General features: G+C 52.8%; 1 protein-coding gene across 3 annotated transcripts in view; it reads left to right on the top strand.

The window, feature by feature from the left end:
• CTDP1 (CTD phosphatase subunit 1) overlaps positions 1-16043 on the top strand; it is a 71781-nt gene that overhangs the window by 36755 nt on the left and 18983 nt on the right. For 2 of the 3 annotated variants that reach the window (XM_029052551.2, XM_039910587.1), the window contains 2 exons: positions 5063-5228; positions 11233-11483. In XM_029052551.2, coding sequence (XP_028908384.1) covers positions 5063-5228; positions 11233-11483 — 417 coding nt within the window. Of the gene's footprint in view, positions 1-5062; positions 5229-11232; positions 11484-16043 lie in introns of those variants that run through there. The other variant, XR_003755383.2, reaches the window with a different exon arrangement.

The raw sequence follows: 16043 nt of genomic DNA, 5'->3' as shown, positions 1-16043 counted from the left end.
CAGGCGGATCCCCAAAGAACAGAAAGAGGGTAGGCCGGCATATCCCGCTCACCCAGTCCAAAAGAAGATTTTTGTCTCCCCTGGAGTCACGTTCAAAGCCTTCATCTGGGGCAGGGCCTTCCTCATTGGTTCAGCAACCTCCCTCAACCCCCGCTGAACAGAAACCTCAGCTTTGGGTGCGAGATCCCGGTCTCTGGGAGCGTGCGGGTAGTGCCGTTTGGGACTAGCCCACGCCCATCACACATTTGAACAGTCCATGCCGCAGGCAGAGATTTTTAAGGTGAACACAGCTCTCTCAGTGCCCGTTCTAAAGCCACCCAGCCCGTCCCGAAGCCACCCTCCTCCCTCCGCAAAGATCGAACCCCAGAACGGAGCAGCTCACGCTAGCTGGGACCCTTAACTGGAACCCTGCCGCACCCAGGCATCCTGGAGCCCACCACCCCAGGCCGATGCCAGGTTGAAGCTGGGGCGGCGTGGCCCAGATGCACTGGGACACACACCCACACAGGCTGGGGATAATAGTCCCAGGTCGCTTTGAAGAAAGCCTCAGTTTGGGCCCACCCAGCCAAGGCCGGTTTGGAGTAGGACCCTGGGGTGGCTAGCGGCATCTAGCTCAGCGGGGGGTGGGGAGGGGTCCAACGAGGCCATCACGGCAATGGGAAGCTAAAAATGAAAACGCAGGTTCCTCATCGGTTTCGAGAAGAGCCCTCCCATCTCTGCCATCTCTCTCATCTGGCAGGGCTAAAAAGATTTCTGCCAGGAGACGCCGATTCGGGATGGGGGTGGAGAGGTGGGATGGTTGGATTAATTTGGGCGGGGGGGAGGCAAGGAGGAGGTACCGAAAATACATGCCGGTAATTTACCGCTTCATTTGAGGGCAAGGGATCTCCCATCTCTGGGTGATTCAGAGTCTCTTTTGCATAACGTCGTACTCTCCGGTTTCTTTCGCATAGTGCTGCCATGCGCTTTCGGATCCGGGGTTGCGTGTCCCTGCTGTAATGATTCATTCCTGGGAATTGGAAATGGGATGAAATTCACCGAGCACTGATTCTCATATGTAAAAATTTTCTCCCCAACCGATCAGCATTCTGGAAACAGGGTGTTACTTGTGTCCCAAGCAGGGCTGATAAATAGGATTCTTCTCTGGGACATGCCAGATGCACACTAAAATTGGGTTCCAGTAGAAAGTTCTGAAATGGGTAGATCATCCAGAGAGGAGCAGTGTGCCCTTGGGGTTAGGGCACAGGCTGGGGAGTCAGGGGAACTGGGTTCTAATCCCGACTCTGCCACTTGCCCGCTGTGGGACCTTGCGTCGGTCACTTAATTTCCCCGTGCCTCAGATTCCTCTGTAAAATGGCGACTAAATGCCTGTTTAATAAGTACTATTGCTATTGCTCTTCTTCCACTCTGTCTGGGAGCCCCATGTAGGAGAAGGTCTTTATCTGACGTGGTTAGCTTCTATCTACCCCAGCGTTTGGCTCATAGTAAGAACAGAACAAAATCTCTGCTCCGTGTCTGGCATGATGTATACAATTGCAGCCAGAGTAAGTACGATCATTCCCTGTGGAAGGAGGGATCCTTTTTTTTTTTTTACGAGACCCAGAGTCAGCTAACGGTGTCGAACCCTTCTCAATGGTAGTTTGAGGAGATTTGCCACCCGATCCAGTAGAAGACCGAACCACCCTAGAAAGTCTAACCCAGAGAGATGTCTCGATCCACATACATCCCTCCGGCTCAAACGTGATGCTCTGCCCGCAGTAGGTGTTCAATAAATGCCATCGATGTGTTGATTGATAGCTGCGGAGACGTGGAGAAGGTTCAATAGCTATTAGTCATCGGACACCGCCTCTGAATCGCTTCCTCCAACTTAACGTGCACGGGCACCGGGCTGCTTGAGCCTTGGCCTTCTCAGCTCCGTAAATTGGGGGAATTCTCTGCCGGTCTGTCGATCGGTGGTACTTACCGAACGCTCACTGTGTGCAGAGCGCCGCACAGAGCTCTTGGCAGAGCACGGTAGAGTACGTAAGCACGATTTTCTGCCCTCGGTGAGCTTACAGTCTTCAGTTTGGTTTTTCCAGCCATTGCGTAGTAATGAGCCTCGTGGGTAGACTGATTTTTTTCAGTCTCACTGGTCCTCGATTTGAGGCCACCGAAGTCTCATCGACTGTAAGCTAATGACGCTTTTAAATGATCTGTTTCGCTGGAGTCGTCTCTCCTTTTACATATTGTGGATCGGGAAATAAAGCAGCAATAGGTGGTACTCCTGACCTCAGCATGAGGATATATTCCTCTGACAGTTGCCTCCAGAAGCAGTTCACCATTTGCCCGTTTCCCTTAATTAGAAAAGAGGCTCAGAGCTAGCTGGCATGAGCGGACTGTAGGATGAGGGTGTACAAATAGCAGCACAGTTCAGAAAATTAGATGCGGCGTTCTTGTCCTTTCAACCCAGATGGCAAATATCCACCGCTTCCAAGCTAACTAACAACAGGGAGCCAAAAAAACTGTTCCGAAGAGACGCGGGCGGCTAAGACGATTGTTTTCTTTGCGAAGAGTCAGAGCACGTGATACTGGTAATGCTCTGTGCGGAAAGTTCGGAGGTGGCTAATGCGGAGGGGTGCAGAAAATTACTTATTTCTGACCCTACGAGGATCCCAGACCCCGTGAGTTGGAGTTCCTACCCTCCTTTGCAGAATCTCCTTCATCTAGCCCAAGGAGTCATTTCGCCTCCCTTGCCCCCTGTTCCGGTTCTGCCCCCGGCCCTATTCGTCTCTCCGGCCCCTACCTTCTGGGGGGATATGGTGTGACCTGGTGGAAAGAGCACGGGATTGGAAGTCGGTTTTTTGAGTCCCAGCCCTGCCACCGGCCTGCTGGGTTTGAGCTTGGGCAAGTCGCTTAACCTCTCTAGGGGTTGGGATAGACTGTGAGGCCTGTTGTCCAATCTGGTAACGGCGATAGCACGTAGTAAAACGCCATTATAAATTCCCTTTAGACGGTAAGCTCTTATTTGGCAGGGATCGTGTCTACCAAGTCATATTGTTCTCTTCCAAGCTCTGAATACATTGCTGCGCACCCAGAACCTGAGTTTTAATCCCGGCTCCCCCGACCGTCTGCTGTGTGATCTTGGGCAAGTCACTTAACGTCTCTGTGCTTCAGTTACCTCATCTGTAAAATGGGGATTAAGATTTTATGCCCTATTTGGGACGCAGATGGTGTCCAACACCATTATCTCATATCTACCCCGGCACTTAATACAGTGCCTGGCACATAGCGCTTAACAAATACCTTTTTTTTAAAAAAAAAAGTAAGCACTCAGTAAATACCACTGATGGGTGATATGGCCGGAATTGCCGCCCTTTTGCCTCAGACGGCAGAGGCGTTTCATCTTACCGGTAACCAGCAAGTTGTCATCTCCACAAAAGTCTTGGTGACTCTCTGATGACTGATTAGAACTGGTGACAGTCAGATAATGAATCGAAGCTCCAAATCCTTTAACATCTACAGAGGGGGCTGACTCTTCCCCCACCTTCGGAGTGCTTTGAAGTCCTTTATCCTCCCCCTTCTCGCTGTTGGTATTATCCAAGCACTCCAATGAGAATGAAGTCTTAGAAACAATACGCTTAGGTTTCTCTTTGGATAATCCTACAGTACTCACTGTTTACCTCAAATTTGTGAATTCTTAATATACAGTAATAGGAACCATGGCAGACACCCTCTAATCCTGTATTTTAAAAACTAGGACAGTTATAAAAGCACGCCGATTGTTTTATGGGCTGCGTTTCCAGAAACCTAGTATGTCTTGCTAATTAGTGCCATTTCGAGGTGCCGGGTGAACCCTGAGCTACTACTTAGCTTAATTTTTAATTTATATTATTGTCCGTCTCCCCCTCTGAGCTGTAAGCTCATTGTGGGCAGAGAATGGGTCTACCAACTCCGTATTACTGTGCTCTCCCAAGCTCGTAGTACAGTGCTCTGTACACAGTAAGCGCTCAGTAAGTGTGATCGATGGATCTGTGTAGCCTTCCTCGGAAGACTTTACCCTTCACCCATTCTGTATTGAGGCCTACCCGTCGTCTCGCGTCCCTGGGCCGGCTTTCTCCCCTCATATCCGAGTGGCCGCACACGTGTGCCTCTTGGCTAAGAAGTGAGCACTCCTTTTTGTAATTAGGCCAACGGTCGACCAGTCAATCAATAACGGTATTTACTGAGCGCTGACTGTGTGCAGAGCACCGACAATGAAAACTAAAAGAAATCCCTAGCCTATCCCTTGCGTTTTTCAGATGCAGTCATGTGTGCATGTACTCTCTCTCCCCTCTACAGGGGGAAGACATCTCTGTCTCTCCCTCTCTCCATTTGTCTCCGTCTCTCTGTCCCTCCTCATTTTCTTTCTCCGGTTTTGTGGCCACCTGGAAATCCCCTCATAGCCACTTATCCCTTCTTAGCTTTAGCAGTAACAGGAGTATTCGCTCATGGCTATACTTTGGTCCCGGGGAGCCGGAAAGACGCCATTAAAGGGGTGTCAGCGGATAATTGTCCACTTTTCTGAGTTTCAGAATTTCCTGCAATTGGCTGTTTGAAGTGCGGAGGGGCGGGCTGGGAAGGCTTCCCCTCAATGCAGCCTCCTCCCTAAAATCATTTCACCAGCGCCTTTCCCCCGAAATGAAATGAACGGAAATGGGGGACAGAAGATAGACTCGCTCGGTCCCTGCATGCCGATGCTTTCTGGGGTTCACGACTGAGAAGGTTTAGGCTGATTTCGGGGTCATGCGGTATCCCGTTGATTTTTCCATTTCTCAAGGAAAAGAAAGAGGTGGTTTTGAGGAGAGCTTTTTTCTATATCTTTTGAATTGAAGGGGTCAGGCAGATGAGGCGCGGACCCCTATTCTCATGCTCTCTTTTCCCCCGACTGATAGCGGTCTTGCAACTGAATGAAGTCACTCTTCCACAAAACCTCGTGTTCCCACGTGTTGGTGTGTTTGCACAGAGCGGCAGGAATCTGGTCCGTTGCTGGAAAGGTGCGATTCAAACTGATCTCCCTCATGCGGGACCTGTGAAATTCTTTCAGAGTCGTTCAACCACATCAACAGCAGCTGTTTGGAGAAGAAGAGCTGCCAGCAAACCAAGACGGAGAGCAGCCCGGCCCATCCCGACGCAAACGCCAGCCAAGTATGTCTGAGACCATGCCGCTCTACACACTGTGTAAGGAGGATTTAGAGAGTATGGACAAAGAGGTGAGCTGACCTGTGGGCCAGGAATCGGACAGGGTGGGGGTGGAGGGGGCGGTTGTCACAGCCGCGTAGCGACGTGGCGTGCTTTTTTTTCCATGTCTCATGGCTTCCGTCATGCATTTCCTATGTGCCGGGCACTGTACTAAGCACTGGGGTAGATACGAGCTAGTCAGGTTGGCCGCAGTCCCGGTCCCGCAAAGGGCTCGCAGTCTTAATCCCCGTTTTACAGATGAGGCGACTGAGGCACAAGAGACGTGAAGTGACTTGCTCAAGGTCACATAGAAGACAGGTGGCAGCGTATCCATCAAACCAGAAATGGACCTCAAAGTGCCCGGGACTGGGCAGGATGCACCCAGGTTCCCCGTGTGGGTTTCAGAATAGATCTCCAATCAGGAGTCCCTTTCCCGTGGAAAAAGGCCCCACAGAAGTTCCCCACACACATTTCATTTTCTCCTGCGGGTGGCCATTAAGCAATATTTTACTGCATTGTGTTGGTGTATTTAATCGCGAGTGAGTGTAGGCTTACAAAACCTGCTATTACTGCTAAAAATAGCCGTGTATGTGCAAGCATCTTACCTTTTTCAAATGAATTTTAATATCTTCCCACCTTCTGTAACGAACGTTTCATGAGACGTGGAGAATTTAAGTCAAGGAAGAGCATGTCTGGCAGTCCTTTGTTATTACACGGTTAAATAGTTTTCGCTTGCAAAGCTGTTTTTTTCTTTTATGTTGACTCGTGGGTTTCGTGATAAATTGAATCGCGTATCTATTTTGACCTGGTGTTTAAATTTAGTGTACTGTTTTTCGTCTTGGGGAAGAGAGACCCTAAAATACTTGGAATCCCAGCCAGGTTCTCTGTCCCAGTTCCCAAGTTTTTATTTAGGCTCGTGGCGTCAGTTGGTGTTAGCAGTGGATTGTAAGCTCACTGCGAGCAGGGAATGTGTCTTCCCTGTTATATTGTACTTTCCCGAGCATTTAATGCAGTGCTCTGCACATAGGAAGCCCTGAGTAAATACCATTAATGATGATGGCATCGATGTAGTAAGTTACTTGAATGCTTCAATTTATTTGGGCTTTTTAAATAATAATTTGTGGTATTTATTAAGTGCTTACTATGTGCCAAGCACTGTATTCAGCACTGGGGTAGATAACCTGGTCCTATATGGGCCTCAGAGTCTAAATAGGGAGAACAGGTATTGGATCCCCATTTTGCGGGTGAGGGAACTGAGGTCCAGAGAAGTGAAGTGATTTGCCCAAGTTGCCAAAGCAGACAAGTGGCAGAGCCAGGGTTATAATAATAATTATTATAATAATAATAATGGTAATAGTTAAGTGCTTACTATGGGCCGGGCACTGTACTAAGAGCTGGGATGGATACAAGCAAATTGGGTTGGATGCAGTCCCTGTCCCACATGGGGCTCACACTCTTAACCCCCATTTTGCAGATGAGGCAACCGAGGTACAGCGAAGTTGAGTGACTTCACAAAGCAGAGACGTGGCGAAGCCGATATTGGAACCCGGTCCGAGCTGACAAGTGCCCCGATCTAGGGGGCAGAGGGGCCTTTCTGGCACTAAGGATCTTGCCCAGCTCGAGATCAAAGCACAGTTGTCTTGGCAAGGCGAGTTTCGAGGCAGAAAACGGATGCCCACGCATGTAAATCTCTTAAACAACCACAGCAGCCCCAGGATCCTTCCAGTACTCTGTAGCACCCAAGGGAAGCTAATTTAGCCTACGTGGGTTTCAAAAAGGGATAGATGTTTGTGCCCAGCGCAGCCAAAACCAACTAATCTCAAAAGAGAGGGTGGAAATAAAGAAAAATTTTCCCCAAAATGTTATTTCTCATGAACTAGAAGTTCCTGAACAAATGACAAAACATTCGCTCACATCCCCGAAATTTTCAGCGGCGCTTTTTAATAAAAATGTCTGGTGGGTTTTCTCCGGCCGTAAATCAGAACCAGGGCACGGCTTGCCCGTGAGGGATAAATGCCTGCGTCCTTGGGGCGAGGTACCCACCTGTGTGAAAAATGAGAACTCCCTGCCAGGGAGAGTGCGTAGCGTTGGAACATTGGGTGCGAGCGTTGGTAGCTAATTACACTGTGTCTTCTATTCACCTTCTAGGAGTTTCTTTAATCACTATACACACTGCAAAGAGGATTTAGAGAGTACAGAGAAAGCGGTGAGCTGGCGTGGTCAGACCGGGACGTGCTCTGTGTCGAGGGATAGAGCCGGTGGTCTCTTGTCACCCATCACCAAGTCGAAAGCGATCCGGAGCTTTCAGGGTTAGGGTGTCACGGTCACAGAGAAGTCAAGTGACTTGGCCCAGGTCACACAGCGGACGTGCGGTGCAGCCGGGATTGGAACCTGATTCCCGGGCCCGTTGCTCTTTCCACTAGGCCACGCTGCTGCTACTGAGGTCCACGTCAGGTTTACTCCAGTCAGGAGGCGGTGCCGCTGATCTGACCCAGGGGTATGACCCCACCTCTCTTCCCCCGGGGAACCCACGTCCCTTCCCAGACTCTCCGTCCGGCAGCTTGGACCCGTGGGGGAGGGCCTTGTATCCACCGGCAGAGTTCCGTTTTCCAAGACGAATGCTTCGGTCAAGGGTCTGGCCTACTCTGCCCTCCTGGCTGGAAGCTCGTGGCCACGGCGTTGGAGATTACCCTATAGGGCGGCAATCTCTACGTCTGTGGCGTGTGCAGCCGGTCTGCCGTCCTCTCTGTTGCTTCTGAGTGCCCCTAGCAGCTTGGGTGAAACAGGGAAAGGAACAGGGAAGGGAGGGGAGCCTGGCACGTCCCGAAGACGCCTGATGGCACACCCCCGTCTCCCTGGAAGGGGTCGGTTCTGTCGTCCACCGGCAGCGGGCCGGCTCGGGCCGCTCGGATCCGCTCTCGCGCCCGCGGGATCGGAGGGGACTGGGCCCGCCCCAGCCCAGGCGTCAGCGGGGCCGGGACGGAGGGGGCTGGGCTCCACCTGGGCTGAGACTCCCCAACCAGAGGCTGCTGGCAAGAGAGCACCACCCTGGGCGCACGGTGGAAACACAGAAGCGATGAAATGGATAGGGAAGACCAGGAGGCTACTGCCCTGATAGTCCGCTTATTTAAGGAGGCTGAGCATTTTGTGTCGAACAGAGAAATCCACAGGGCTGTTAGACTTTCTAAACTGAGATGGGATCTTTTTTTTAAAAGTGCACGTCATGGAGAACGGGACCGTGGTCTTTCAACAGCTTTTGAAATTAGCTTTTCAACTCGACGGGGATGTTTCCTGCCCGATCTTCCACATCCTTCCCGTTAATCCAAACATGATGGAGTCATTCCTGGCCTCCTCCACGAGAGCCCGGCGGGGAGTTGGCCAAACAAGCCAGGCTAGGGGCTTGGGGACCTGAGAGGCTAATGGGCAGCATCTTCATTAAGAAAAATAATGAGAGCGTTCTCTGGGCAGCCAGCTGACCTCTTCAGAGCGGGATGCGTTAGGGAATTTTGCAAGGGCTTCCTCTGAGGCAGGTCCAGTGCTGAGCGCTTGGATATACCAGATTCGGCAGGGTCCTTTTCTCACCCGGGGTCTGTAAGTACCGTAGAAATTCTTCCCAAAAGAATTCAAGTTCTTACCTCTAGTCAGGGGTCACTCAAGCGTTCTGCAAAGAGTGTGGCGGACGGATATGGCCTAGAGCTGCCAAGATGCGGTGGTCAGGTAGTTCCACCCAACCAGAAACCCCTTTGGTCCCTCTTCCCGGCCTGTGCTGGGGAACTGTGGCGGGAGGACCGTCTTCTTGGAGGAGGTATCCTCGATCAGAGTCAAAACGGTGCTCGCCAAGAACTGGTCTCTTCGGGGTTTCAGAGGAAAGGTGGCTGGGATTGAATTCTGCTTTCCGTGTTGCGTTTTCTTAGCCAGCTTTTATAAACGCGTGCCTCCGAAGTTTCTCGTGCCGCTGGTGTTTACCCCGGGCAATGGGAAAAGCTTTTTCTCTTGCCAGTGACACAGAGAGTCCCGATTTGACACCCTGCGGCTCTGCGGGAGGTTTTCTTGTGACGCCAGGGGTGGGGTTGTCAATGGGAGACGCTGCTGCCCAGGGCCAGTTGTCCTCTCCCTTTCCCACCCCAAGGTGTGAGGGAAGTGATTGGTCAGTTGGGAAAGGCCGTCCCTGGCTTCTTGGGTCTTAAGAACTTTTAAAGAAATGTTTTGTGTTTTCCTTCTCGGCTTGATCTATTCTTGGGCAAGCATTCAGTGGTCTCGAGCTAGCCGTGGCTTAGACGCCACGACCCCCAAAGTTGCAGAAGGATCCCCCGAGAGCCCAGAGAGGGTCCCACCATCCCTGGTCATGGGAAGGAACCCTGGGAGTCAGGAAGCAAAAGGTCCAGTGGGAAGGGAGAAGCCAGCAAGAATCTGTCCCTTAGTCCAGACTGATAAGCCAAGCCACAATATCTTGGCATAAAACCCCGTCCCGTGGAGGCACCAGCTCTGGGCCTGGAAGTAATTAAAAGCCGCTCTGCGAATTTCGTGTCGGGTGACGTGTTTCCACAAGGATATGTGATTCTGAGTGTACCGGGCTCACTGGGGTTCTAAAACACTTTTCTAGAAAAGGTTCCATCATCGTCAATATTTCAGGTACTGGGAAGTGAGTCCCCCAGCTCTCTTTAGAGCTTGGCAAGGCTCGAGTCAGCTCGGCTAATTTTCGTGCTGCCTTGACAGTTACCTAGAGCTGATGAGTGATTCGCGAGGTAATTAGAGTGGGTCACTGATGCGCTCTGCGAGGCATTCGATCCGTCATTCCCGGCGGGAGCGGGACGCGATCTCGACGTGGGGCCGGCGGGCCTGCCCGCCTGCCACATTAACCGTCTTTGCTCGTTTCATCCGACGTGGACGCGGCCTCCGCGGGGCCCTCCGAGGGCTCCCGGGAGAAGCCTGGCCCATTGGGCGGCCCTCTTCTTCCCGTTGGAGAAACGCAGCCGCGCTCGGTCGTTCCGCCTTCTCTCCTCACCCAGCCTCACCCAGGACCTCGTCCCTCCTCCCTGTTCATGCTCTCCACCCTCGCAGATAGGGATGTGGGGTCCCCAAGCACCCCTTCACCTAATGACCCGTTAGAGACCCGTCACCTGTGAATTTCTGCAAAGCCCTCTCTGGCCTACTGCTGTTTTCTCCCTGAACAACAGGCACGGGCTCTCCCCCTTTGTGTGCACAAATGCTTCCTTGAGTCGGTCCCAAGCGAGCGCTTTCATTGGAGGTCCATCCCCTCACCCTGGGGCTGTCCGCTTTGGGGAGCAGCCTCTCTGGATGCAGCCTCCCCGGTTTTGAAAGCTTGGCTGTCGCTCGCAGGCTGCATCGGGAGTCCCAGGGCCCCCGAGGTATTCAGCCACCCGGCAGGTGGCTCCCCCCAACCCCCGAGACCTCTTGTAGCCTTCTTGCGTCGGTAATTGGTTGGGGCGACCAGAGCTGTCCACAGGATTCTCGACGGATGCTCCCGTTTCAGAGTCCGGATCTCTTCCGTTGGAGAATTTATGGCTCTCGGCTTCGTTTCCCAAAAGCTGCAGTCCCTGGGTCTCTCTGCTTCTTGGGCTTGTCAGGGACCGAAGGCTTCCCCGACTCGCGCCCTCCCAGTCTTCCCTACTACGACCCGGGCCGGGATCTGCCGGGGCCCCAAGTCACGTCTCGGGGAAAAGCAAAATTGAAACTCGGGGATCGGCCTGGCATTCTTTGGCTCAGTAGCAGCGGGATGAGTTTCTAGTGCGTTGATGTTTCCAATCGCGTGTGTTTTCCATATTTCTGTTCCCCTAAGAATCGTTACCGTTTTCTAATCTTCGAACGGAACGGGCGATTTGTTTTAAAAGATGCAGTGAACTTCAGAGAAGTCTGCTCTCTCTAGGCGACGGAGCGTTCAGTTTGGCCTCCCCGTGAGCCGGAGCCGGGAGGCACACACTGTAATGGCTTCCTAAGACCAGCGTGGTAACTCTGTGTGAGAGAGTTACCGGTACCGCTCGGCAGAACCGACACTGATTCTTGACTAATTGGCAGGTTGATGACATCTTAGGAGAAGGCAGTGACGAGAGTGACAGTGAAAAGAAGAAGCCGGAGGAGGAAGAAGAGGAGGAGGAGAAGGAGAAAGAGGAAGAGAGAAAGGAAGAGGCGGAGGCGACGACAGCGGCGACAATGGAGGAAGAGGAGAAGCCGTCGACGAGCGCGACGGAGACGCTGGAAACGAAGACGGAGCCGAGGCCGTGCTCAACGTCTTCCAGCGACCGGAGCTTGACGGCCGGCGTTCCCAGGTATGAGCCGGTCCTCCGGCGGGGATAGGTGCTAATACAATCCCACGTGCTCCCCTCTCCAGATGTCCGAGCCGAAAGGAGGATCCGGGGCGGGGGGTTCCCCCGGGAAGGGATTATGGGCGTGTTTTGGTTCCAGGCCCCCGAAGACCTCGGCATCCGGCCCTGAGAGTCCTTCCTCGGTGGAGCCGTACTCGCCGGGGCCAGGAGGGACGTAGAGCGGGGCCGAGGACATCTTCGACTCTCGAAACCCAGGAAGGCGAACCTGCCTTGGGTCGTCACTTCCCGCAGCGGTAGCAGCAAGCGACCTGGCGCGCCATCCCGCCGCCCTCTGGGCTCGCCGTTCGGCTCTCTGCTGCACGAAACGTCCCGCGTCCCTTTCGGATGTCCGTCCCCCCTGAGGTGTGCACCGGCCATCCCGACCCACTGACCAGCTTCTTTCAAAGCTGAAGTGGGCACGTTCTCAGTCTGGCTCGGGGCTGTGGGCCGGCCGGGGGACGGAGCTTTTTATAGGGAGCTTTTTATGGGGAGCTCGGCGGGAAGGGAGTTATCTAAGCCCATTCGTGGCAGAAATGAAGCTGAGCTGCCGGGCTGTGCTCCGGGACGTGCAGGTGGGCCGGAGAAAAGGACCGAAAGGTCCTTGTGGGGCCTTCCTCAGCCGGCCGGAGTAGATTTGAGCTCCGAGTGCTTTTGGGTGAGAGGCGCCCAGAGAGCCGAGGCTCATTTCCCTAGCGCCTTCATCCCAGCCCCGGGACGGGTAGGGGACTCTTCTCTTCAGTAGCCTTTAAAGGTCATGACCACTTGGACCTCCGGCGTTGGGGAAAGCACCGGTCCGATCCGGCCGGAGGGAGGGTACCTGCATGCCCCGCGACTTGCCTTGGACCAGAGAGGGTGTTGGGAAATTAGAATGGACCGCCCCCCCCCCCCCACAGGCCAGGGTCTTGAGCTTGCTTTGGCTGAGCCATAGGTCTTGTGGCAGAATTCGATTCCGCCTGAAAATCAGGGGGTTGATGAGAAGCAGTGTGGCCTGGTGAATAGAGTACAGGTCTGGGAATCAGAAGGACCCGGATCCTAATCACAGCTCTGCCACTCGTCTACTGTGTGACCTTGGTCGAGTCGCTTCACTTCTCTGGGCCTCAGTTCCCTCTCTCTAAAATGGGGATTAAGACTGTGAGCCCGTGTGGGACATGGACGGTGTCCAACCCGATTAGCCTATATCTACCCTATCTAGCACTTAGTGCTGCGCCTGCCACATAGTAAGTGCTTAACAAATACCATATAAAAGGGGGTGGGGAGCTTAAGGGGCTAGAGATGAGTGTAAAGTCATTAGAAGGTGCAGGGAGACAATAGTTTTGGAATGAATCCCTTAACCGTGACTGAATGACTGAATGACTGAATGACTGAATGAATGAATGAATGAATGAATGAATGAATGAATGGAGTGCAGAGCTAATGCTTCTGCCCCCTTGAAAGTGGTGAAACGTATCAATAATGAAGCAAAGGCCGAGCGGGTGCAGTTTGTTCTTCTGGTTGTGCGGTGTCCGGCTAAGATTTATGACGTTCAAAGTGGTTACGGTAAATGTTAGTGATGATTAATGTCACCCTGAGAGAACTTTTAGAAGCCCTCTTTTTGATCGTGCGTCTCCTCTCTGCCTGAGAACAGGCCGAACACTCAGCTGACTGTTGAATGCATCCTTTAAAAACATAATAAGACCCAAAACGGGAAAACAGCTGGCAACGCTGGAACTTGATCTATGCTTCGGCGAGGAATGGCGTTTCCGTCTCTCAGACACCTTCGTGGGCGGCTCGGGAGCTGGGGAATGTGCTTAGTTCCCCACCTCTTCCAGCAGAGAGCATTTGGGGCTCCTGCGGAGCGAGGAACCCCGTTTTTCCCGGATGCCAAGTTAAAATTTCAGCACATTGGCTCTGAACACCCGGTCTGCTCTGGTGTCTCAGACTGTTCTCCAAAGGGGCCATCCGGATCTTGTTGAGGAGGAGGTTCTCGGACGTGTTGGGGCTGGCCTGCATCTTGGGCTTTCGTCTGTCTGCCGGTTCCTTGGGTGGAACAGCCCAGTGCGTCCCGAGAGCCTTTGTGGGTTGGGCTTCCCCGGCCTTTCTGAGTAGAAAAGAAATTAACTGGGCTAGAAGGGAATACCGGCACCAAGCTAGTTGGCCCGGCCCCAGAACGTTCAGGAAGCTTAAGGTCACGCTTCCTCCCCTCCCTCTCTGCTCGCCTTTATCTCTCTGTTCCCTGGCTCTGCTTAGTGTTTCCAGGGACTCCTAGGAACTTCTCCACACCCCCTGCCCCGCCCCGGGCTGTCCTCTCCGATGTTCACCGGCCATTTCCTGTCTCCCCCACAAACCTCTCCAGGCCTGCCCCCAACCCCACCCACCTCGAGCTTCTCTCCGACTCCCTCCCCAGTCGCAGCCTTTCCTTTGTCAGGTGGCCTCCTGACTTCAGCCTCCCTCTCAAGTGCTTCTCTCGAGAAGGTTTACTGCCCTTCTCATTCACTGCTCATGTCCAGTCCGCTCACTCAGGGCCCTGGCCAAATGAACCCCCCAAATACTGGTCCGGGCCTGTCCTTGTTTCTCTCTCCCTCCCAGAGGGAGCATTTCCCACGGCCACCGGGAACGCACCGTGTCCGGATGGGAGGGAGGGCGTCTGCCACCTAAGGGCACACTCGGCGAGCGTTGTACGTGGGAATCTAGAAATTAGGGTGGTTCCCTCTATGGGTTTGGGCCTGATTGCGGTGCCCCCGGCTTAGAGACCCTGGCTTGTCACGAGAGTCTTCTCATCAAGGATGGTTTGGGCCGAGGGCCGGTTCCGGCGGGCCCTCGGTAGCTACCCCGGCCCCCGAAACCACTCACTATTAATCAAAACCCGGGAGCAAGCACTTCGATTCCTATTTTGCTTCCTGTCACTTCCCCCGCCTGTAATTTATTTTGTGTCTGTCTGCCCTGCTAAATGGTAAACCCCTTGAGGACAGGGGTCACAGCTACTAACTCTCCTGTACTCTCCCAAGCACGGTACGGTGCTCGGCACATAGTAGGAACTCGATGCTGACGCTTGATTGATGGATGGAGGGATGGCTTGATTGATAGGTAGGTAGGAAGCACAGTGTAATCACCACTGAAGAAAGGAATTGCCATCCCTCTCTCTGCCCACCCAAATAGATGGAGCCGCCTTGCAAAGCTATTATTCCCATCCAGATTTTTAGCTTTTCCCTGATCTACTTGGAAAGTTGCATATCCCAGTGCATTGAAATTGTCGCTAAGTTTGTTGCAGAGCTAATGAGTTAAATAATATGCACAACAGCCATAATCACGTTATATAAAGTCCCGTCCGTGAGTCTGTGAGACTAGACGACCCCCAAGGTAAGCTGAATATGTCATCTCAGAGATTCTTGAAAGTTTCTGTGTTGGTGTCGGTTGGGTAACATGGTTGTCTTCTGCGCTGAGCCTATTTTGGGTTTACAGTTAGGGAGTTGCGATCATCAAACCTTTTGATCCCCTGATCATCCAGACACATTTGGAGCATCGGATTAAAACCCCGAGTGAAAAACCAGTGGCCTGGGATTTCTTTCCTTTTGGCCTGATTGTCGGGAAATCTTCCCCTGTGCCCGCGCTCTTCTGATAAGCTTGGTGCCCCGGAAGGGGATTCTGTCCGGGAGATTGCAGCGGCAGGAAATCGGGCTTGAAGAGTCTTCCCACCGAGGGTGGTGAAATGGGTCCGGGGGACACCCGAGCACAAAGAAGTAGGTTGCTCCAGCCAGTGGAAGGCAGAGTCCAAAGGTTCCGCTTGTCTGTCTCCAACTTCTCACCTTCCCACTTTTTCCCAGCCCACATATACCCTCATTCTCCCCCTTCCCTCCTCACCAGCCAACCTCCTAACCGAGTGTCGTTCTCGACTCTCCCGTCTCTGACGCCTCCCCGTCGAATCCTGGAAACCCTATCCCTCATCCCACTCAGAGCCGCCTTAGAAAAGCTCCCTCCTCCAGGCAGACTTCCCAGACCAGCCCCCGTCTGGTCCTCCCATCCGCCTCAGTCCTTTTAAGTCTGTCGGTTTTTCTGTCCCATTCGTTCTTTTTTGGTTCGCTTCTGGGTTAAGGGGGTATATTTACCCTCCGAGTCTTCCTCTAGAGCGTAAACTCCTTGTGGGCAGGGAACATGTCTACCATCTCTGTTGTACTGTACTCTCCCAAGTGCTTAGTAAAGTGTTCCACACAAAGTGAGCACTCAGTTAAGCGTGACCGATTAATTGATTAATCATGTTCCCATTGTTGGGTTTAAATTGGGTCCCGCTCCGTCTCCCATGAGATTATAAATTCCACGAAAGAAGGATCGTGTCTTCTACGTTTTCCTGTTCGATCCTGTGCACCCAGTCCAGTGCTCTGCACCTACTAAGTGCTCAGTAAATGACTGATGATGCAGCCACGAGCTGGGTTTCTTTTAGGAATCCTTTTTTTTTTTTGGGTCATTGTTTTTTGTTGGGGGGTTTGGCAGGGGGAGGCGGTTTATAGTATTTGTTTAACGCTTACTATGTTTTTGAGCACTGTTCTAAAT

Source organism: Ornithorhynchus anatinus, chromosome X2, assembly GCF_004115215.2.
Source record: "Ornithorhynchus anatinus isolate Pmale09 chromosome X2, mOrnAna1.pri.v4, whole genome shotgun sequence".
Classification (NCBI taxonomy): Eukaryota; Metazoa; Chordata; class Mammalia; order Monotremata; family Ornithorhynchidae; genus Ornithorhynchus; species Ornithorhynchus anatinus.
The sequence above is the reverse complement of the archived record's forward strand: the minus strand, read 5'-3'. Positions and strand labels throughout refer to the sequence as shown.